General features: G+C 43.7%; 1 protein-coding gene across 3 annotated transcripts in view; it reads left to right on the forward strand.

Annotated features, from left to right (window-relative positions):
- grid2 (glutamate receptor, ionotropic, delta 2) overlaps positions 1-23,130 on the forward strand; it is a 559,781-nt gene that overhangs the window by 298,814 nt on the left and 237,837 nt on the right. For all 3 annotated transcript variants that reach the window (XR_002475295.3, XM_021620869.3, XM_021620870.3), the window contains exon 3: positions 21,230-21,517. Coding sequence is in view for 2 of the 3 variants with exons in the window: in XM_021620869.3 (XP_021476544.2) it covers positions 21,230-21,517 (288 nt within the window). In the remaining variant the exon portion in view is untranslated. The remainder of the gene's footprint in view (positions 1-21,229; positions 21,518-23,130) is intronic.

Here is a 23,130-nt window from a genome sequence, read left to right on the forward strand (position 1 = left end):
CAAAACTTACATCCCTTTATTCCACACGCACATACACTATATATACAAACTTATGTGGACACCTCTTCAAATTTGTGGACTGTTTTTTCAGCCACACCCTTTGCTGACCATTGAGCACGCAGCCATTCAATCTCCATAGACAAACATTGGCAGTAGAATGGCCTTACTGAAGAGCTCAGTGACTTTCAACGTGTTGCAACACGTTTCCAGTTTGTTAAATATCTGCCCTGCTAGAGCTTCTTGGGCAAATGTAAATGTTGTTATTGTGAAGTGGAAACGTCTACGAGCAACAATGGCTCAGCCGTGAAGTGGCAGGTCACACAAACTCACAGAAAGGGACCGCCAAGTGCTGAAACGCATAGTGAGTAAAAATCGTCTGTCCTCGGTTGCAACACTCACTACCGAGTTCCAAACTGCCTCTGGAAGCAGCGTTAGCACAAGAAGTGTTCGTCAGGAGCTTCATTAAATGTTTGTCTATGGCCGAGCAGCCGCTCCCAAGCCTATGATCACCATGCGCAATCCAAGCGTTGGCTGAAGTGGTGTAAAGCTTGCCGCCATTGGACTCTGGAGCAGTGGAAAGACAGAGTGATGAATCGCGCTTCACCATCTGGCAGTCCAACTGACGAATCTGGGTTTGGCGGATGCTAGGAGAACGCTACCTGCATAGTGCCAACTGTGAAGTTTGGTGGATGAGGAATAATGGTCTGGGGCTATTTTTCATGGTTCAGGCTAGTGAAGGGAAATCTTAATGCCACAACATATGTTGACATTCTAGACGATTCTGTGCTTCCAACTTTGTGGCAGCAGTATGGGGAAGGCCCTTTCCTGTTTCAGCATGACAATGCCCCCCAGTGCACAAAGCGAGGTCCATACAGAAATGGTTTGTCGAGATCGGTGTGGAAGAACTTGACTTGAACATCAGTTCCCAAACTCAATGATGCTCTTGTCGCTGAATGGAAGCAAGTTCCAGCAGCAATGTTTCAACATTTAGTGGAAAGTCTTCCCCCGAAGAGCGGGGGCTGGTAAAGGAGGAAAAGGAGGGACCAACTCTGTTAATGCCATCATTTTGGAATGAGATGTTCGACGAGCATACTTTTGGTCATTTTATCAGATCTCAGGATAAAACCCAGATGCAGACAGCTGGAGTCACAGTTTATTGACCCAAACGGGGACAGGCAAAAGACAGGTCAAAGGCAGGCAGAGGTCCGTAATCCAGGGCAGAGCCAATAAGGTACAGAACAGCATGCAGGCTCGGGGTCAGGACAGGCAGAGGTTTGTAAACTGGTCAAAGTCAGGCAGCTACAGAACGGCAGGCAGGCTCGGGGTCGAGGAAGGCAGAATGGTCAGAAGCGGGGAAACTAGGAAACAGAACTTGAGAAAGCAGGGAGACGGGAAAACACGCTGGTAAGACCTGACAAGTCGAACTGGCAACAGACAAACGGAGAACACTTATATAAATACACTGAGGATAATGAGGAAGATGGGGGACACCTGGAGGGGGTGAAACAGATCAGGTGGTGTCACATTTAGTGTAATTGCGTAATATTTGCATTTATGACAGACACATGAACGTAAACATATACACATGCAAATAAACACACAAAAACACTCACGTGCATGCATGTACACATATATGCAACACACACACCTACACACACACAGAACCACACATTGACAAACACACGCACACACAAAGCCCCCCCTCCACACACACAGCCTGCACAAGAGCAAGCGCCATCACCCACACACACAGGCTCAGGATCACCCTTTATTTCCGAAGGAAGCAGTCAGAGACTAAATGCAGTGTGTCACTGAGGCGCACAATAAGCCAAAGCTCCTTCCCCTCCAGAAAACATTGCTTTCACAGAGAGGAGAGAGTGAGAAGACACCACAGCAAGGCATCCAGCCAGCTCCCAACAACACCATGTGTCACTGATCATGGCAGAGAAGAAGGTGCTATATCTTCATAGAAATCCCAATAGTCACAGACATCAATGCACGCCAATGTGATTGATTGTTTTTGAAAGCCACGGTTTTTAAGGTATGTTCAATTCGGAAGACATTCTTATGAATTTGAGCAATAATATTCAAGGCTTTTTGGAGCGAAACGTTGAATAATGATGTTTTTTTTTTTTTAAAGTTTTTAAGTCAATTAAAGCTGTGTGTGTTGCTAGAGATTTGTTTGATTTGTTTGGGAAACACTGTGTGATTACGGAACGAAAACATTTGCTCATTCAATTATGTATAAACGGCGTTGCTGCCGAGTTGTGGAGTAGTTTGAACAGATTTTTTGTTGTAGCTTTCAACTAGAAGCACACAGGGAAGCATCGGTATCCTGCTCATCCTCGGTTTCTTTTGAGGGCGCAACCATCTGTCAAACACACCACTCTCTGTTCTCCTCTGTTACTCCAAATGTTCTCCTTCATCTTTCCTCTTCTTCTCTCTGAAAAGCTACCATATCAAATGCTCTCTTTCCTTCACTTTCTCCCTCTCCCGAGCTCACCCACGTTCACTCGCTCTCTCCCTCCTCTTTTTCTACCCTTCTGTTTCTGTCATCTATCCTTGTTGTTCCTCTTGCCCTCTCGGCCCCTGTTGCTCTCCTTCCTCTCCTTTTCTCTCTGTCTCCCTCATTTCTTCTCTGTCAATCCCTCTTGCCTCCCTCTGTGCTCATGTGTGGTAAGGGCAAGGTATTACCATGGTGAGAGTCAAGCATTTCATCAAACACCTGTGTTTTCCACTGAGAGGCATTGGTTTGGCTGCATCTCAGCTCCAGTGCATGTACCTCCTTCAGAAGGACGGGCGTGCCTGTGTTTTTCGCCCAGGAGAACAATCCAATACCTATCTTAAGGATATAATGTAATGGCAAACAAATAAGATTAGGGGAGAATGGGGTAAGTTGAGCCACCCTTGTTTCAAGGAAAGCATACACAAAATTCATAATTTGACCAAATATTTAGGAAGAAATCATAATTTCATGGAGTCCGTGAAGGAAGAAACCACAAGGTAAAAACAGATCTTCACCAAGTGAAATTCATTTATTGCGTTAGAGGTTTCACAAGGCTTGTATCTAAACAAAATAAGATGATTTTAAGATTGTTCTATACATCAATTGTGGTCTCTATAAGCTTCAATGTGAGGTCCTAAACCTAGCATGACATTACATCTTTGTAGCTGTGTTGGGTAGGTAGAGCCGATGGTTGAGCCAATGGCAAGTAGAGCAAATTGAAATGTTTTTTTCCCCCCAAGGCCTAACGCAAGGCATTCATTCTGGGATATGAGGTAACACGGGATCTGGCCTGTGTTTGTTAGGTGTTAAGTCTGTGTTACAATATGCTGACAGTTATTATTGTGATTGTGTTGAATTGTGTTTGGGAAATAAAGATAGAAATGGTTTTAAAAAGGTGGTGGTAATATTTCTGCAAAATCTTCCCAACAATGCAGTAATTGATATCGGTAGTACTATAAAACAAAGTAAAGTAGAACAAAAACACACAATTAATAGAAATATGAAGACCATGAGAAAGTACTGTAAGTACTATATACACACAGGGTCAGTTCCAGGGTCAGTGGCAATACCATATTTACAATGTGCATGGATACTGGAGTGGTAGGGGAGGATATGTATATGGGTAAGGTGACTGGTCATCAGGGTATATGAATAACGGAGTGGCGACATATATGAAGATTGTATGTGAGTGTGTGTGTAGAGTCAGTGTGAATGTGTGTGCGTGTTACGTGTGTGTGAGCCAATGAAGTGTGTGTTGGAGTGTCAGTGTGAGTGAGCGTGTAGAGTCCTGTGAGTGTGCATAGAGTCCGTGCAAAAATGTAAATGCAGGAAGTCTGTGTAGCGATTTTGTTCGCTATTTGGCAGTCTTATGGCTTGGGGATAGAAGCTGTTCAGGAGGATGTTGATGTCAGACATATTGCTCCAGTACCGCTTGCCGTGAGGAAGCAGAGAGAAGTCTGTCCAAATACAGATCATTTTTGAGAAAGATATTTTTGGTTTTATTTTAATTTAGAAAGTGTTATTTGCTGTAAAAAAACATGTATCTAACGATTTTAAGGGTGTGTCTTTAGATTTGCAGTGGGGTCGCACAAAATTCTTGCAAGGAAAAAAATGGGGTCCCCAGAAATTCTGGTGGAAAAAATGGGGTCCCCGCTGAAAAAGTTTGAATAGAACCATCAAAGCCTAGAATGCAAGAGGCCAGTAGATTTACATACGATCATTTTTTTTTTATCGCTGTCGGATCTGCAGGGAACGATGATGTCACTTTGTGTTTTCAGTGATGCTGAGATTGACACTGCCAGTTGACTGACAGGATGATTCCTCATACATAATTAGCACAGGAGTCCAGGCCTCCCCCTCCTCCCTCCTCTTCTTCTCCCTACTCTCCATCCCTCCACCCCCTTCTCCTCCTCCCTCTCTTTTCTGCTTCCCTGACCATGTTTCACATTAGTGTGCAAATATGTCCCTTGGAAATGCTGCTTCTGTTTGAAGTGGTTTCTCTCTCTCTTTCTCTCTCTCCCCCTCTTTTTTCCAAAAATAATTCAGCCTTTAGCCAAAAGCTCATCAAAGCTGTCTTTATTCTCTTCCTGTTCCTGGAAAGGTGGAGTTTTCATAACCGTGCCCTAGTGAGTCATGCTCTCCTGTCTTGTGTGTCATCCCTGTCTGCGTGGGCGATAGCCATTTTGTGATTCAGATCTCTGCTCCCTTCGCATGGCAGCCGTACGTGAGACTGGAAGTTACTGAAGGTAGAGATTGATGAGGAACGATGGTGGCTTCTTCTCCAGCTATTAACTTGGACAGGAAGAGACTGGAGTGACACAGGGGGAACAGGCCCACTGACACGCCTTAACATCCCTGTCATCAGCAGGTGTATAAGTCAGTGCCATTGTACGGAGGGTGGTAAGGTGTGCTGATTTCAGGGCTGTTGTGTGAAACCGCAACATGTTGGCAGTGGCCATTTTTCAGATGGACTATCTCTTAGCCACACATTTATCAAATCTAATTGAAAAAAACTATACAAATGATAAGTTATAATCTTTTGTCTAAATGGAAAAACCTCACAGAATGAGAGCACAAGAGCACGAAAGAGCTGGGGTGGTGGCTGAAGAAGATGAATGGAGGAGAGAGAGGGACAAGGAGGAGGAAGAGGAAAAATGCTCTGGAGCCCAGGTCTCTAATGACTCATGGGTAGATTCAGCCCACGGAGGAACACTAGAAATTCACAGTGATAAATGACTCTGCTTCCATTAGAAAGGAAACTTTGCATGCTGATTTAGTGGAGAACTGGGAAATCACACAAAACACAACCAGAGGAAAAGACACAAAAAAGAGAGGCCTCACCTCCAGAGCAGTGGTTCCCTAATTGTCGGGAATGTTTGAGTCATTCATATCACATGAACACACATAAGACATGGCAGAATACTGTATGTAGAATTGCAGGAAATTAACTTTAAAACGGCAAAATGCTGCCTTCACCACATAACAAAATGCAAGGGTGGATGAGTGAAAATGTGGCTGAAAGTTTAAAACCTTGAGAAAAACAATAGCTCCAGGGTGAAGTGTCCACTAGGTACAGATCTAGGATCAGCTTCCCTTCCCCCAATCCTGATCTTAACCAGTATTGGGGAAAAAGCTAAATACCATATCAGAGTCAAGAGGAAAGTTCACCCTCCACCAATTCAACACAGCAGCTCCACGAGATTCAGCTCAGGGGTCCAAACATATTCAAACTTGACATACAGTTGAAGTCGGAAGTTTACATACACCTTAGCCAAATACATTTAAACTTGGTTTTTCACAATTCCTGACATTTAATCCTAGTAAAAATTCCCTGTTTTAGGTCAGTTAGTATCACCACTTTGTTTTAAGAATGTGAAATGTCAGAATAATAGTAGAGAGAATTATTTCTTTCTTTCATCACATTCCCAGGGGGTCAGAAGTTTACATACACTCAATTAGTATTTGGTAGCATTGCCTTTAAATTGTTTAACTTGGGTCAAACATTTTGGGTAGCCTTCCACAAGCTTCCCACAATAAGTAGGGTGAGTATTGGCCCATTCCTCTTGACAGAGCTGGTCAGTAACCGAGTCAGGTTTGTTGGCCTCTTTGCTCTTACACGCTTTTTCAGTTCTGCTCACAAATTTTCTATAGGATTGAGGTCAGGGCTTTGTGATGGCCACTCCAATACCTTGACTTTGTTGTCCTTAAGCCATTTTGCCACAACTTTGGAAGTATGCTTAGGGTCATTGTCCATTTGGAAGACCCATTTGTGACCAAGCTGTAACTTCTTTACTGATGTCTTGAGATGTTGCTTCAATATATCACATTATTTTCCGTCCTCATGATGCCATCTATTTTGTGAAGTGCACCAGCCCCACCTGCAGCAAAGCACCCCCACAACATGATGCTGCCACCCGTGCTTCACGGTTGGGATGGTGTTCTTCGACTTGCGAGCCCTTTTTCCTCCAAAACATAACGATGGTCATTATGGCCAAACATCTCTATTTTTGTTTCATCAGACCAGAAGACATTTCTCCAAAAAGTATGATCTTTGTCCCCATGTGCAGTTGCAAACCAGTCTGGCTTTTTTATGGTGGTTTTGGAGCAGTGGCTTCTTCCTCGCTGAGCGGCCTTTCAGGTCCTGTCGATATAGGACTCGTTTTACTGTGGATATAGATACTTTTGTACTTTTGTTTCCTCCAGCACAAGGTCCTTTACTGTTGTTCTGCGATTGATTTGCACTTTTCGGCACCAAAGTACTTCCTCTCTAGTAGACAGAACGCGTCTCCTTCCTGAGCGGTATGACAGCTGCGTGGTCCCATGGTGTTTATACTATTGTTTGTACAGATGAATGTGGTACCTACCGTCAGGCATTTGGAAATTACTCCCAAGGATGAGCCAGACTTGTGGAGGTCTCCAATGTTTTTTCTGAGGTCTTGGCTGATTTCTTTTGATTTTCTTATGATGTCAAGCAAAGAGGCATTGAGTTTGAAGGTAGGCCTTGAAGTACATCCACAGGTACTAAAATTATGTCAAGAAGAAGCATCTAAAGCCATGACATAATTTTCTGGAATTTTCCAAGCTGTTTAAAGCCACAGTCAACTTAGTGTATGTAAACGTCTGACCCACAGGAATTGTGATACAGTGATTTATAAATGAAATAATCTGTCTGTAAACAATTGTTGGAAAAATTACTTGTGTCATGCACAAAGTAGATGTCCTTACTGACTTGCCAAAACTATAGTTTCTTAACAAGACATTTGTGGAGTGGTTGAAAAACAAGTTTTAATGACTCCAACATAAGTGTATGTAAACTTCTGACTTCAAAGTACTCATTTCCCTGAACTCATTCATACATACTCTACATTCATACATACCTGCCGCTGATTCTACAACATGAACATTCACTGTGAATGTGTCAGTAAGTATTCCTCTTACCTATCCTAGTCTCTCCCCTCATACATCCCCGTCACTCTCAACGTCTGACACTTATCATCCCCAACCCCCTGGAGATGTGTTAGCTACTACAACTAGTGTTTCTGCTTGTTATACATGACACTATTCTGCCCTGGGCATGTGTTGCCGCTATGCCACGCACCACACACTGCCTTCATTAAGTCACCGACTGTACAACTGCTTCTCAAACATTTAAAGTATTTTGGCTGATTTCTCTAACAGTTAGATCCTACCACCTACGGGAGACCCATGTTCCCTTTATGAACTTTCTTGCATTACATGTTCGGGCAGGTATCTCATATCTTGCATGGCCCCAGTTCGCCCCTCCCCTGCCAGATATTGATTAGGCATTGACTCCCAATCTGCAGAGAAGTAGATTGGGCTGAGGGAAAAGTCGTGGCGAGGAGAGGACTCCGCAGCCGCTCCTCTCCTTTTCATTTTGTCGAATTGAATCAATAGGGAGGCCAGCTGGATGTCACAACTATCGTCAACAGTCATTTATCAACACAGTAATTGATACCTCAATTTGAAACACCAGACACATAAGAAATGTGAAATAGAGCCTGTGAGATGGAATACTAGTAATTCCGAGACGGCGTGCCAGGCCAAAGTGACAACGATCTTGTGCGTGAGCAATTCAATCAGAGTGACTCCAAGCATTTAGATGGCAAATTGCACCCAATCCATTTTCTAAATATGATTGAACAATTGATGAATAGGTAATTGTGACGCGTGACAACGGAATGGGGGAGAGAGAGGAAGAGCGATTACATCCCCCCAGTGGCCAGTGTTCAATTTGTGTTTGCTCAGTCAGGCTCTTGGCTGCCCATTCCAAGCGCTTCCCTGCTTGTCTTGATGGCAAAGTGAATCACTTCTCCAGCAGCAGCGCACAAGGCCAGGGTGTTTCCGACTCTCCAAGCAAGTAGCGAAAAAGGAAAGAATGAGTTGCAGATTCCTCTCATAAAAGTGACAGCAACTAAAGCCTCAGCTATAAAAACATATTTAAAAAAGCTCTGGAAGCTCCAGGGAGACATTTATTTTGTGTGCTCAACAGCGGCAGGTTTCACGATGGAGAGCGCGAGAGCAAGGGAGGGAAGAGGGAGGGAAAGTGGGATTGGATCCATCTTCCAATAGGCTTCCTCGTGACCATTATTCAAGGGTTAATTCCCTATTGGACATATAGTTCAGCTGGCATACAACTCAAAATGTCTGTAAGGTACAGTTTTTGTCAAATAATGATGGATGCAAATGCTTTATAATGAGAAGAATCCACAAAACAAACAAACTCACTTACGGGTTACGCACAGACACTTGCATACTCACAGAGAGACGAGCAACGATAAAATAGAAAACACATACACACAGAGAGAATCATCCTTATATGTAAACTCAGCAAAAAAAGATAATTTGTAGAAAATCTAAATAACTTCACAGATTTTTTTTGTAAAGGGTTTAAACACTTCCCATGCTTGTTTAATGAGCCATAAACAATTGATGAACATGCACTTGTGGAACGGTCGTTAAGACACTAACAGCTTACAGACGTTAGGCAATAAAGGTCACAGTTATGAAACCTTAGGACACTAAAGACGCCTTTCTACTGACTCTGAAAAACACCAAAAGAAAGATGCCCAGGGTCCCTGCTCATCTGCGTGAACGTGCCTTAGGCATGCTGCAAGGAGGCATGAGGACTGCAGATGTGGCCAGGGCAATAAATTGCAATCTCCGTACTGTGAGACGCCTAAGACAGCGCTACAGGGAGACAAGACGGACAGCTGATTGTCCTCACAGTGGCAGACCACGTGTAACAACACCTGCACAGGATCGGTACATCCGAACATCACACCTGCAGGACAGGTACAGGATGGCAAAAACAGCTGCCCGAGTTACACCAGGAATGCACAATCCCTACATCAGTGCTCAGACTGTCCGCAATAGGCTGAGAGAGGCTGGACTGAGGGCTTGTAGGCCTGTTGTAAGGCAGGTCCTCACCAGACATCACCGGCAAAGCAAAAAAGTGCTCTTCACTGACGAGTCGTGGTTTTGTCTCACCAGGGGTGATGGTCAGATTCACGTTTATCGTCGAAGGAATGAGCGTTACACCGAGGCCTGTACTCTGGAGCAGGATCGATTTGGAGGTGGAGGGTCCGTCATGGTCTGGGGCGGTGTGTCATAGCATCATTGGACTGAGCTTGTTGTCATTGCAGGTAATCACAATTATGTGCGTTACAGGGAAGACATCCTCCTCCCTCATGTGGTACCCTTCCTCCAGGCTCATCCCGACATGACCCTCCAGCATGACAATGCCACCAGCCATACTGCTCATTCTGTGTGTGATTTCCTGCAAGACAGGAATACCAGTGTTCTGCCATGGCCAGCGAAGAGCCCGGATCTCAATCCCATTGAGCACGTCTGGGACCTGTTGGATCGGAGACTGAGGGCTAGGGCCATACCCCCCCCCCCCCCCCCCCCAGAATTGTCCGGGAACTTGCAGATGCCTTGGTAGAAGAGTGAGGTAACATCTCACAGCAAGAACGGGCAAATATGGTGCAGTCCATGAGGAGGAGATGCATTGCAGTACTTAATGCAGCTGGTGGCCACACCAGATACTGACAGTCACTTTTGATTTTGACCCCCAATTTGTTCAGGGACACATTATTCCATTTCTGTTAGTCACATGTCTGTGGAACTTTTTCAGTTTATGTCTCAGTTGTTGAATCTTGTTATGTACATACAAATATTTACACATGTTAAGTTTGCTGAAAATATACGCAGTTGACAGTGAGAGGACGTTTTTTTGTTGTCGCTGAGTTCATGCGCACACACTCACACATACACACAAGCACACATCCACAGGTGTACACATACACATGCACACCGCACACACACACCCCTCCTCACTTCACATACTGTACAGTAGTAATAGATGTATTGGGTAGATGAGTTGATAGTGAGCGAGATGGAATGCTCTGTCTGCAGCAGAGCATGTTATTGAGCTCTCTCATGTTCCCCTTGTCTGGAGTAAACGGGGCCTTTCTGTAGAACAGTCTGCAGTCACTTCACTCTCACTCAGGTGTGACTTTGCACACACACACGGCTACAAAGGGGCACACACACACGGCTACAAAGGGGCACACACAAGCACGCACGCACGTATACATGCAAGCTCGCACACACACACAATCTGTAAATTACAGTAGATTATACAGTTTTCACATGAGGTAGTACTTCCATTACCCAACTAAATGTACAGAAAATCGAAAATTTCCATAATATCTATCCTGTAACGATTTTCTTCTTCCTCTGATGAGGAGTATGAAACATCGGATCAATGCGCTGCGTGGTAAGTGTCCATAATGTATTTATTAAACTGAACACAGAATACAAAAAAAACCAAGAGAAATAAATGAAAACCGACACAGTTCTGTATGGAAGACACAGAAAACAACTACCCACAAATCATAGTGGGAAAACAGGCTGCCTAAGTATGGTTCTCAATCAGAGACAACGATAAACAGCTGCCTCTGATTGGGAACCATACCAGGCCAAACACAGAAATACAAAAACATAGAATGCCCACCCCAACTCACGCCCTGACCAAACTAAAAAAGAGACATAAAAAAGGAACTAAGGTCAGGACGTGACATATCCAATGTGTAATCAAAGGCGACAATCATTCATGCAACAAACAGAAAAATAAATCAGGTAAGAGTTGCAAGATGCAAAATGTTTTGTACGCATTAATTTGCCTCAAGCCTGTCTTGAGCATTTGGCCATACATTGAATATCACAGTGAATGTCCTTTTGGCATGGCAAATCCAAGCTTGACATTGTTCTACATTGATGTCGTCGCATGCTTCATCAATGGCCAGATAGAGTGTGGCCTTTTCATGGGGATGGCGATTGTACATCTTCCACCTCTATGCTTAAAAAAATTCCTCAATAGGGTTGAAGAAAGGAGAGTATGGGGGCAGGTATAGGTTCACGAATCGAGAATGGGCCCGAAACCATGTCTGAACCACCTCTGCATGGTGGAACCTGACATTGTCCCACATAATGACATAGGTGACCCCTTCACCTTGACAGGCCTGCTCAATTTCATTGAGAAACACAATGAGGTGTCCAAGTGATGGCCTATGTCCTACCACACCATCTTCAGGCACTAGGACAGTTGCCTGGCCTGCTTCATCAGCAATGATATCCTTGTGATGGTTCACAGTAGCATCAAGAACCATCCCCCTCTAAAAATAAAACGTGGTTAGTTATTTTTACGGTATATTCCAATATGATATTGTGAAGTAGCATGTGCATCAAATAGTAACAGTAATACAGTATATAGTGCTGTACCTGAACATACTCGTCCCGGAGTAGTTTCACCCGGTCGTTGTTTCAGCCGGTCGTTGTTTCTCTCAAAATGTGTTTCATAGATACCTTGTTGCTAGGCTGATGGATGCCACATTGGCAAAGGTGTACTCGCTCTCCTCAATGGCCTGCTTTATTTCGGACAGCTGTATATGTCACCATTTCCACCACTGCCCACTCCTGCAGGTCGGTCATTACACGGACATGGCCACCGCCATGTTTTTCTTTGTCAATTCAGAGGGTAGAACAGAGTATACTGTCAATAGATCATACTGTAAGAATCCTGTAACATGTTTTGTGAATTTACATGCATTACAATCATATGTAATTTTCTGTAATAGTAAAGCATAGTCCATGTCCTGCAGACTTACCGATTTTCTTGGTGAAATGTTCTCATGATCGAATTGACAGTTGAGGTTTTCAAATTGGGGTGAACTAATCTGGCAGCCTCTGCCAAGGTAAGGCCTCTGTTTTCCACATGGTCAACGACGCTGGCCCTGACGTCATGAGACACAACAGTTCCCTGCCATCTGCCTCCCTATCTCTGGTGTCCACCTCTTTGACGTGCCCAAACCCACCTCTTTCTCCTCTTTGACAGGGCCCATGCCCACCTCTTTAACCTCTTTGACAGGGCCCATGCCCACCTCTTTAACCTCTTTGACAGGGCCCATGCCCACCTGTTTGACCTCTTTGACATGTTGCATTCCCAACTCTGTGACCTCTTTGATGGGGCCCATGCCCACCTCTCTGACCTATTTAATGGGCCCATGCCCACCTCTCTGACCTCTTTAATGGGGCCCATGCCCTACTCTTTAACCTCTTTGATGGGGCCCATGCCCTACTCTCTGACCTCTTTGATGGGGCCCATGCCCACCTCTTTAACCTCTTTGATGGGGCCCATGCCCACCTCTCTGACCTCTTTGATGGAGCCCATGCCCACCTCTCTGACCTCTTTGATGGAGCCCATACCCAACTCTCTGATGGGCCCCTTGTTCACAAGCACTTTGATTTCTTCCTCTCCCTTGCTGTCTATCCCGCATCATGCTGAAAGAAATTGCAAGTGTTCACGTACCCCAATTGTGGTTACCACTATGTGAAGTCAATAAGCAATAACGAGTAGGCATTATGTCTCAAAATTCACGTATAGTAGACAAACCAGTTTAAAATCTATAGGTTTACTAAACGGTTAAGTGATTAACCATTAAGCGCAGTTGGATTAAGTGAAGGTCAAACAAATGAGAAGATAATCTTATGAAAAGTATTGTGAGCGTTGCATTGTGAAAGGACATTATTTTATATGAAAGGTATTTCTAGATGAAACACTGTTTTTAGGAATTAGGTTTGGTAAAAAAGTTACTGTGCTTACAGTTTTTTTTAAAAACTGCCTTTTTTAATCTGTTTTGAGTTTTGTACTAAGAGTTGTGAAACTGTTTCCACATACTGTTATAGTACCAAAGCAATAAAAACAACTGTAACAGGCAATGATACTCCTGGGACTCAACTGAACTATGGAGTCACGATCTAAAGTGGTTGTGTGTTGTGCATTGCAACCATAAAGATGCACTCTCAAACTTTTGTATCATTCCAGCCAGTAGTTTTGAAAGTGGTGCTCACGAGCTAAAACGAGGCCCCCGTTTTTTTGTGTACTACGTCATCCAATTGTGAACTACGGCATCCGTTTCCTGTGAAATGTGCCTCATTTTGCACTTCATATGATATCATATGAAGTTTGCAATTTATGTGATGTTTTACAAATAAATAATACCTCTAAATACAATACAATATGCAATGAAGTGGTTGCGCCAAGCTACGGTTAAAGAAAAAAATCCACTCAAAAACTATATTTTGGTATTTTGTCAGTAGTCCACTGTTGGTACAGTCCAAAAATGTTTTGCATGTCAGCAGTCAAGTTTTTAAGACATTGGACTTTCAAGAAGCAAAGTGTTACTTGCCACATCATCATGATGGACAGCTCTTGTGGACATTCATGCAAGTAGCCTGGTGGTTAGAGCTTTCGGCCAGTAACCAAAATATTGCTGGATCAAATCCCAGAGCTGATAAGGTAAAACTCTGTCGCTCTGCCCCTGAGCAAGGCAGTTAACCCACTGTTCCCCAGGCCCTGAAGACGTGGATGTTGATTATGGCAGCCCCCCCCCCCCCCCCCCCCCCCGCAACTCCCTGATTCAGAGGGGTGGGGTTAAATGCGGAAGACACATTTCTGTTGAATGCATTCTGTTGTACAACTGACTAGATATCCCCATGCCAATTGCACAATCCCTAAAAATTTTAGCCATCTGTGGCATTGTGCTGTGTGACAAAATTGCACATTTTAGAGTGGCCTTTTATTGTCCCCAGCATTATTATCTTGGTAAAGGAGAAATGCCCACTAATGGGGATGTAAACTACACAACATTTTTATCTTGGTAAAGGAGAAATGCCCACTAATAGGGATGTAAACTACACAACATTATTATCTTGGTAAAGGAGAAATGCCAACTAATAGGGATGTAAACTACACAACATTATTATCTTGGTAAAGGAGAAATGCCCACTAATAGGGATGTAAACTACACAACATTTGAGAGAAATAAGCTTTTTGTGTGTGTGGAACATTTCTGGGATATTTTATTTCAGCTCATGAAACATGGGACCAACACTTTACATGTTGTGTTAATATTTTTGTTCAGTGTAATTCTCCAAAGTGCCTTAATATTTGGGAATTAGCCTGGCTAACCATAAGAATCCTCCGCCAAAGTCATCATGATGCTAAACGAGGGCAGTTGCATGACCATCCTACACGTTGAATGGAATCTTGTTAGCTAACTCGGTTAGCCAGGCTTATTCAGCTTAAAACTAGACTGCATTTTATTTATTAAAGACATACTCTTTAAAGCATTAATGGTAATTTTCTAGCCATTATATAATTTATTTAAAAAATAAAAAAAACGGATGTTCTCCAGATTGCCCCTTTTAAATTAGAAAATGATGTGCCATTGATGTCATTACTAATTTAGTAACGAAAAAGCCACATAGTCTGTTTGATATATAATTATATATTGCAAGATTGATTCATTATTCAAAAGCTGAATTTATAAAGTGCAGCCTTCAACTTAAGTTTAATAATAAAAATATATATGTTTTGACCACCTCAGATAGAGAGAAAGGAAGAGAGGGAACTAGAGAGAGACAGGAGTAGAGATAATTAGAGAGAAAGGAAGAGAATGAACTAGAGCGAGAGACAGGAGTAGAGAGAATTAGAAAGAAAGGAAGAGAGGGAACTAGAGAGAGAGAGAGAGGGAGACAGGAGTAGAGAGAGAATTGAGAGAGAGGAAGAGACGGAACTAGAGAGAGAGACAGGAGTAGAGAGAATTAGAGAGAAAGGAAGACAGGGAACTAGAGAGAGGGATGGAACTAGAGAGAGAGGAAGAGAGGGAACCAGAGAGAGAGGAAGAGAGGGAACTAGAGAGAGAGAGACAGGAGTAGAGAGAGAATTAGAGAGAGAGGAAGAGAGGGAACTAGAGAGAGAGACAGGAGTAGAGAGAGAATTAGAGAGAGGAAGACAGGAAACTAGAGAGAGAGACAGGAGTAGAGAGAGAATTAGAGAGAGAGGAAGAGAGGGAACTAAAGAGAGACAGGAGTAGAGAGAAAGGAAGAGGGAACTAGAGAGAGAGACAGGAGTAGAGAGAAAATTGGAGAGAGAGGAAGAGAGGGAACTAGAGAGAGAGACAGGAGTAGAGAGAGAGGAAGAGAGGGAACTAGAGAGAGTCAGGAGTAGAGAGAGAATTAGAGGAAGAGAGGGAACTGAGAGAGAGAGACAGGAGTAGAGAGAGAATTAGAGAGGGAACTAGAGAGAGAAAGAGAGTGACAGGAGTAGAGAGAGGCAGATGTGTGTGTTCATATCTGGTGTGTGTGTGTTGTAGTGGTAGTGATGATATTGAAGAGCCCAGTAAACTCTTGTGGCACCACTGCTCTCCCATTGGCAGAGCTGCTGTTTGGAGTTTTTGTTCTTTCTTTCTCTCTCTCTCTCTCTCTCTTCTCCTTACTCCCGTTTTCATTATGCCTTTCTCAGCAGCATTGTTCCTGCCTCCTCTATTCCAACACGCCCTTACTTGACACTTACATTACTCTGGCAAATGACTCTGCATCACAGCTCTGCTTGCCACTCCATGTTTCACCTTCCCAACTTTGTGACAAGAAATCCAGCGGTGTGAGCCAGTGCAAGGCATGAGGGGGCAGACAGGCAGGCAGTGGGGGAGTGGGTGAAGGGGGTGGGGGGTTGTTGGCCAGGGTACATGATTGTATGTGTGTGTGTCCGACGTGCCCGTTTGTGTGTCTCTGAGGGTATGTGCATACAATCTGTACCAACATCGTACGTAGGTACTCCGGTTGTGCTAGTCGGTGTTATAGTAATTTATTGCCTGGTTGTATGTCATTGCCACAGTATTCACACAGTCTAAAAATATTGCGTTTGAAGGAATCTCTAAATGAAGTGGAAGGAATGATTATTCACACTGTTTCAGTATGGTAATTAAAATGATTAAAGAAGACATACAGTAAATACAGTGCCTATCATAAGTATTCTACCCCTTAGGTTTCTTCACAATTTATTGTTACAAAGTGTAATTCAAATGGATTTCATTGTAATTTTTGGTAAATTACATAAAATGTCATTTTTGGTAAATTACTTAAAATACTCTGTAATGCCAAAGTGAAAGATATATATTATCTTATAGATATATATATATATATATATATAAGATATATATATATTTTAATTGTATCAATGAAAAATATTACACGAATATACCTTGATTAGATCAATATTCACCCCCCCTGAGTCAATACATGTTTAAAACGCATGTTTTAACTTATTTTGTACATAATGTTGTTGCTACCGTCTCCTATGATCGAAAAGAGCATCTGGACATCAGAACAGCAATTGCTCACCTCGAACTGGATGAAGATTTATTATTTAACAAGCCCGATGCGAAATATATACTGCTTTCTCGAGACCAGACTCAAACCCCGATCATTAGCGTGAAGAGCCTTCTGACAATTTGTAGGCGAGTGAGTAAACTTCCACTAGCATCTGTACTATTGGCCAACGTGCAATCACTGGAAAATAAAATGTGTGATCTACGATTAAGAATATCCTACCAATGGGACATTAAAAACTTTAGTATCTTATGTTTCACCGATTTGTGGCTGAACGTCAACACGGACACTATAGAGCTGGCTGGGTATTCCGTGCATCGGCAGGACAGAGAAGCTACGTCTGGTAAGACAAGGGGCGGGCATGTGTGTCAATTTGTAAATAACCGCTGGTGCACGATTTCTAATATTAAAGAAGTCTCAAGGTATTGCTCACCTGAGGTAGAGTACCTCATGATAAGCTGTAGACCACACCATCTACCAAGAGAGTTCTCATTTATATTATTTGCAGCTGTCTATTTACCACCACAAACCGATGCTGGCACTAAGACCGCACTCAACGAGCTGTATAAGGCCATAAGCAAACAAGAAAATGCTGATCCAGAAGTGGCGCTCCTGGGACTTTAATGCAGGCAAACTTAAATCCATTTTACCAAATTTCTACCAGCATGTCACATGTGCAACCAGAGGGAAAAACTTGAGACCACCTTTACTCCACACACAGAAACGCATACAAAGCTTTCCCTCACCCTCCATTTGGCAAATCAGACCATAATTGTATCCTCCTGAATCCTGGTTACAAGCAAAAATTAAAGCAGGAAGTACCAGTGACTCACTCAATACAGAAGTGGTCAGATGACAAGGATGCTACTCTACATGACTGTTTTGCTAGCACAGACTGGAATATGTTCCGGGATTCATCCAATGGCATTGAGGAGTATACCACCTCAGTCACCAGCTTCATCCATAAGTGCATCGACAACATCATCCCCACAGTGACCGTACGTACATATCCCAACCAGAAGCCATGAATTACAGGGAACATCCTCACCGAGCTAAAGGCTAGAGCTGTCGCTTTCAAAGAGCGGGACATTAATCCGGACACTTACAAGAAATCCCTCTACACCCTCAAATGAACAATCAAACAGGAAAAGCATCTAAGATTGAATCCTACTTCACCGACTCTGACGCTCGTTGGTTGTGGCAGGTCTTGAAAACCATTACAGACTACAAAGGAAAACCCATGTGCAATCTGCACAGTAACGCAAGCCTACCAGACGAGCTAAATGCCTTTTATGCTCGCTTCGAGGCAAGCAACACTGAAGCATGCATGAGAGCACCAGCTTTTCCGGACGACTGTGTGATCACGCTCTCGGTGTGAGCAAGACCTTTAAACAGGTCAACATTCACAAAGCCGCAGGGCCAGATGGATTACCAGAACGTGTACTCAAAGCATGCGCGGACCAACTGGCAAGTGTCTTCACTGACATTTTCAACCTATCCCTGACCAAGTCTGTAATACCTACATGCTTCAAGCAGACCGCCATAGTCTCTGTGCCCAAAGAAGCAAAGGTAACCTGCCTAAATCATTACCAGCCTGTAGCACTCACGTCGGTAGCCGTGAAGTAATTTGAAAGGCTGGTCATGGCTCACATCAACACCATTATCCTAGAAACCCTAGACCCAATTCGCATACCGCCCCAACAGATCCGCAGATTACGCAATCTCAATCTCACTCCACACTGCCCTTTCCCACCTGGACAAAAGGAACACCTATGTGAGAATTGTGTTCATTGACTACAGCTCAGCGTTCAACACCATAGTGGGGCACAAAGCTCATCACTAAGCTAAGGACCATGGGACTAAACAGTTCCCTCTGCAACTGGGTCCTGGATTTCCTGAAGGACCTCACCCAGGTGGTAAGGATAGGCAACAACATGTCTGCCACACTAATCCTCAACACTGGGGCCCCTCAGGGGTGCGTACTTAGTCCCCTCCTGTACTCCCTGTTCACCCATTACTGCATGGCCAAACACGACTCCAACGCCATCATTAAGTTTGCTGATGATACAACAGTGATGATGATGATGATACAACAGCCTGTTCACCGACAACGATGAGACAGCCTATAGGAAGGAGGTCAGAGATCTGGCAGTGTGGTGCCAGGACAACAACCTCTCCCTAAATGTGAGCAGACAAAGGAGCGGATCGTGGACTACAGGAAAAGGCGGTCCAAACAGAACCGCATTAACATCAACAGGGCTTTATTGGAGCAGGTCGAGAATTTCAAGTTCCTTGGTGTCCACATCATCAAAAACTATTATGGTCCAAACACACCAAGGCAATCGTGAAGAGGGCACGACAAAACCTTTTCCCCCTCAGGAGATTTTATAAGATTTGGCATGGGTCCCCAGATACTCAAAAAGTTCTACAGCTACACCATCATGATCATCCTGACCGGTTGCTTCACCGCCTGGTATGGCATCTGCTCGGCATCTGACCGTAAGGCGCTACAGAGGGTGGTGTGTATGGACCAGTACGTCACTGGGGCCAAGCTTCCTACCATCCAGGACCTATATACTAGGCGGTGTCAGAGGAGGGCCCCAAAAAATTGTAAAAGATTCCAGTCACCCAAGTCATGGACTGTTCTCTCTGCTCCCGCATGGCAAGCGGTACCGGAGCACCAAGTCTAGGAACAATTAATCAAAACGGCCACCCGGAATATTTACATTGACACGCCCCCCCTCCCTTTTTCTGTTTTTACACTGCTGCTACTCGCTGTTTATTATCAATGCATAGTCACTTTATCCATACCTACATGCACAAAATAACTTGACTAACCTGTTCCCCCGCACATTGACTCGGTACCGGTAGCCCAGTAAATAGCCACGTTATTTTATTGTTACTTTTCATTTTTATTTTACTATTTTTACTTTAGTTCATTTAGTAAATATTTTATGAACTCTTTCTTGAACTGCATTGTTGGTTTAAGTGGCTACACCCTATTGTATTTGGAGCATGCGACAAATAACATTTGATTTGATTACAGCTTTGTTTGTCTGTTGAGTCTTCTTGTGTAAGTCTCTAAGAGCTTTGTCCACCTGGATTGCACAATATTTACCCATTTACTATTTTCAATTCTTCCTGCACTGTCAATGTGTTGGGGAGCATGGCTAGACAGCGATTTTGAAGCAGATTTCATTCAAAACTGTAACTTGTAACTCAGTAAAAATTCACTGTCTTCTTGGTAAGCAACTCCAGTGTAGATTTGGCCCTGTGGTGTAGCTTACTGTCCTGCTGAAAGGTGAAACCCTCTCCCAGGGTCTGGTGTAAAGCAGACTGAAGCAGGTTTTCATCTAGGATTTTGCCTGTGTTTAGCTCCATCCCGTTTCTTATTCTCCTGAAACACTCCAGTCCCCAGTCTTTGCAGATGTCACGCATATAACATGATGCAGCCACCACCATGCTTGAAAATAAGGAGGCAGCTACTATATGATGGATTTGCCACAAAAGGCTTTGGTTTTAGTTTGAATTTTTTTCCTTTGCCATGTTTTTTGTTTCAGTATTACTTTAGTGCCTTGCTGCAAACAATGTTATTGAGCCATCCTCAGTTTCTCCCATCATTGCCATTGAACTTTGTAGCTGTTTTAAAATCCCAAATGGCCTCCCTGAGCAGTTTCCTTCCTGTCCTGCAGCTCTGTTCAGAAGGACGACTGTATCTTTGATGCGTCTGGGTGGTTTAACACATCATCCACAGCACATTTATTAACTGTACTATGCTTAAAGAGATATTCAATGTGTACATTTTGTTATTGTTACACATTTACCAATCACTGCCCTTCTTTATGAGACTTTCAAAAAGTTCCCTTGTCTTTTGAAAGTTGCATCTGTGCTTGAAATTCAATACTTGACTGAGGGACCTGTATGTGTGTATGTATGTATGTGTGTATGTGTGTGTGGGGTGGGGGTGGGGGGGGAACAGAGGAAGGGGTAGTCATTCAAAAATCAGGTCAACCCCTATTAATTCACATGGAATGAGTCCATGTAGCTTATTATTTCATTTGTTATGCCAAATTTGAATCCTGAACAAATGTATGCTCGCCTCCACAAAGGGGATGAATACTTATGCAACAACTATATATTCGTTATTTAATTGTATACATTTGTAAAAATCTATTTGTTAATACTCAAATGTTCTTTTCAATTTTCACTTTGTGTAGCTCAATGACAAAAAACATCCCAATTAGATATATTTCAATCCCACTTTAATGCTTTTGCTACTGGCTCCTGATAATAGCCAACAACCATATTACAACAACTTTATTACACCAGAATGGTAATGTATGTCATTACTGTATGTCCTCTTTTCCTCAGTTTGAAAACTTTAAATAACTCTCTTTTTCTCTCTCTCTCTATCCCCTTCTCCCTTTCCCTCCCTCCCTGTCCCCCCTCCTTCTCTCACCCTCTGTGCAGCCTGTGAGTTGATGAACAGGGGGATCTTGGCGCTGGTCAGCTCTATCGGCTGTATGTCGGCGGGCTCCCTTCAGTCTCTGGCGGACGCGATGCACATCCCACACCTCTTCATCCAGCGTGCCACTGCCGGGACCCCTCGCTCCAGCTGCCCCCTCATCACCACCCGCACCCGCCAGGATGACTACACCCTCTTCGTGCGCCCGCCCGTCTACCTCAATGACGTCATCCTCCAAGTGGTCAGCGAGTACAGCTGGCAGAAGTTCATCATCTTCTACGACCAGGAATACGGTAAGTCTTCATGGGCGGCTGTGTTAGGGGAAGTGGGGTGAAGCAGACTTGGGTTCAAATATTGTTTGAATCATATCAAATACTAGATCTGGGCTTTAAGGAAGTCGCCTTTTGCAAAGAAACCAATAGAACGGTCCCAAAAGTTAAAACCACGACCACTTGGCACTCCTGTCAGGCTGAAGCGAACGTTCAAAGATGTTAAATATTTTGAATAGTATGTGAACCCAGGTATGATGCGAAGTGGTGTTCAGAGAGTACGGAGTGGGGAATGGGGGGGGGGGGGGTTACTGTAGTTGACGTCCATACGGAGGCATTCAATGATGTATGAAGATATGGGTTGGAGATCTGGTAGACTCGCAGCATGGCAGCAAGCTAATGGATAGAGGCCTGAACTCTGCAACCCTGCATTCAGGAGGCCGATAGGTAATGCATGGACATAGTAAATGTTTCCCACCATCTCCATCAACCTTCATTATACTGGATTGTTTGTGTACTGTATGTGAGAGAAAGAGAGAGAGAGAGAGAGCCTTTGTATGTGTTTGTGCATGAGAGAAAGGGTCAGGCAGACAGAGATTATGTTCATCACTGGATGTGTATAGGTGTTTGTAAGTCTGTCCTGTGTCTGGCATTGTCTCCACTCCCCGTGTATGTCCCTATGGATCCCATGTCCCATAATTCACTGCAGCATGTTAAAAGTATCAGGGATGGCTAAATAAGTGTGGCTCCCAGCAGACCAGCCAATGGAGGCATTTGGGCTGTCACTGCCAGTTGCACTGTGGTGTAGTGTAGTGCTATAATGAAGCTCTGCGGCTGCCAAGCCCACTCACCATCCTTAAGCCCCAACATGGTTCTGACCAGCGAATCAGAAGATGGGCCTGCCAGGTGTTAACCATACCAGTCTCTAAGCCCGAGCTCTTTGAGATGTAACAGTGTTCTCTCATACATCGCTTTGTCTTCTAAAAAACGGCTTTGAGGACAATAGTGTGTATGTGTAAATTGAATTGGGTTGCCCACTTTCCTCTATTTTCAGGTCTAGTGGTGCAGTCGGAAGACTGAAAACTGGGGGAGTTCAGTGTGTCTGTATGCAGCTGGATTCAAGAGTTCCCAGAGCTGTCGCTCCTATCAGCCTATCTAGCCTGGGTTCCAGTCTGTTACTCCTCTTTTGCCAACTCCTTGTTGAATTATCATGCCAAATAAACAGGATCTGTGGAACAAAAAAAAAAGAGATACATTTCCCAGGTTTGCATGAACCCGGTGATTGGATGGTAACTGTAGGTGTTATCGAATCAGGAACATTATCCTCTGTCCTACTGGGCTCAAGACTTAATCTGGTTGGATAGCATATATCGAACATTTCCCAGTAAATGGATTGTATATTTGGCTACGACGCTGGCTGCAGATACTGACTCTCATCTGGGGAAAAAGGTGAAATCAACACTGGCTTGTTCCCCTGCTTGTGTAATGAGAACTCTTCATTTCGAGGACACGTAAGCTGATGGTTTCTCATTAAGAACACGCAGGTGAAATCCCAGTTGAATGCCGGAGCCGCTGTGGGACACACTTCGAGATCCTAGAACCGACACCATGTGCAGATAACATAGCTACACCGGAGG

Source organism: Oncorhynchus mykiss, chromosome 11, assembly GCF_057628025.1.
Source record: "Oncorhynchus mykiss isolate SJ-2025 chromosome 11, ASM5762802v1, whole genome shotgun sequence".
Taxonomy (NCBI): Eukaryota; Metazoa; Chordata; class Actinopteri; order Salmoniformes; family Salmonidae; genus Oncorhynchus; species Oncorhynchus mykiss.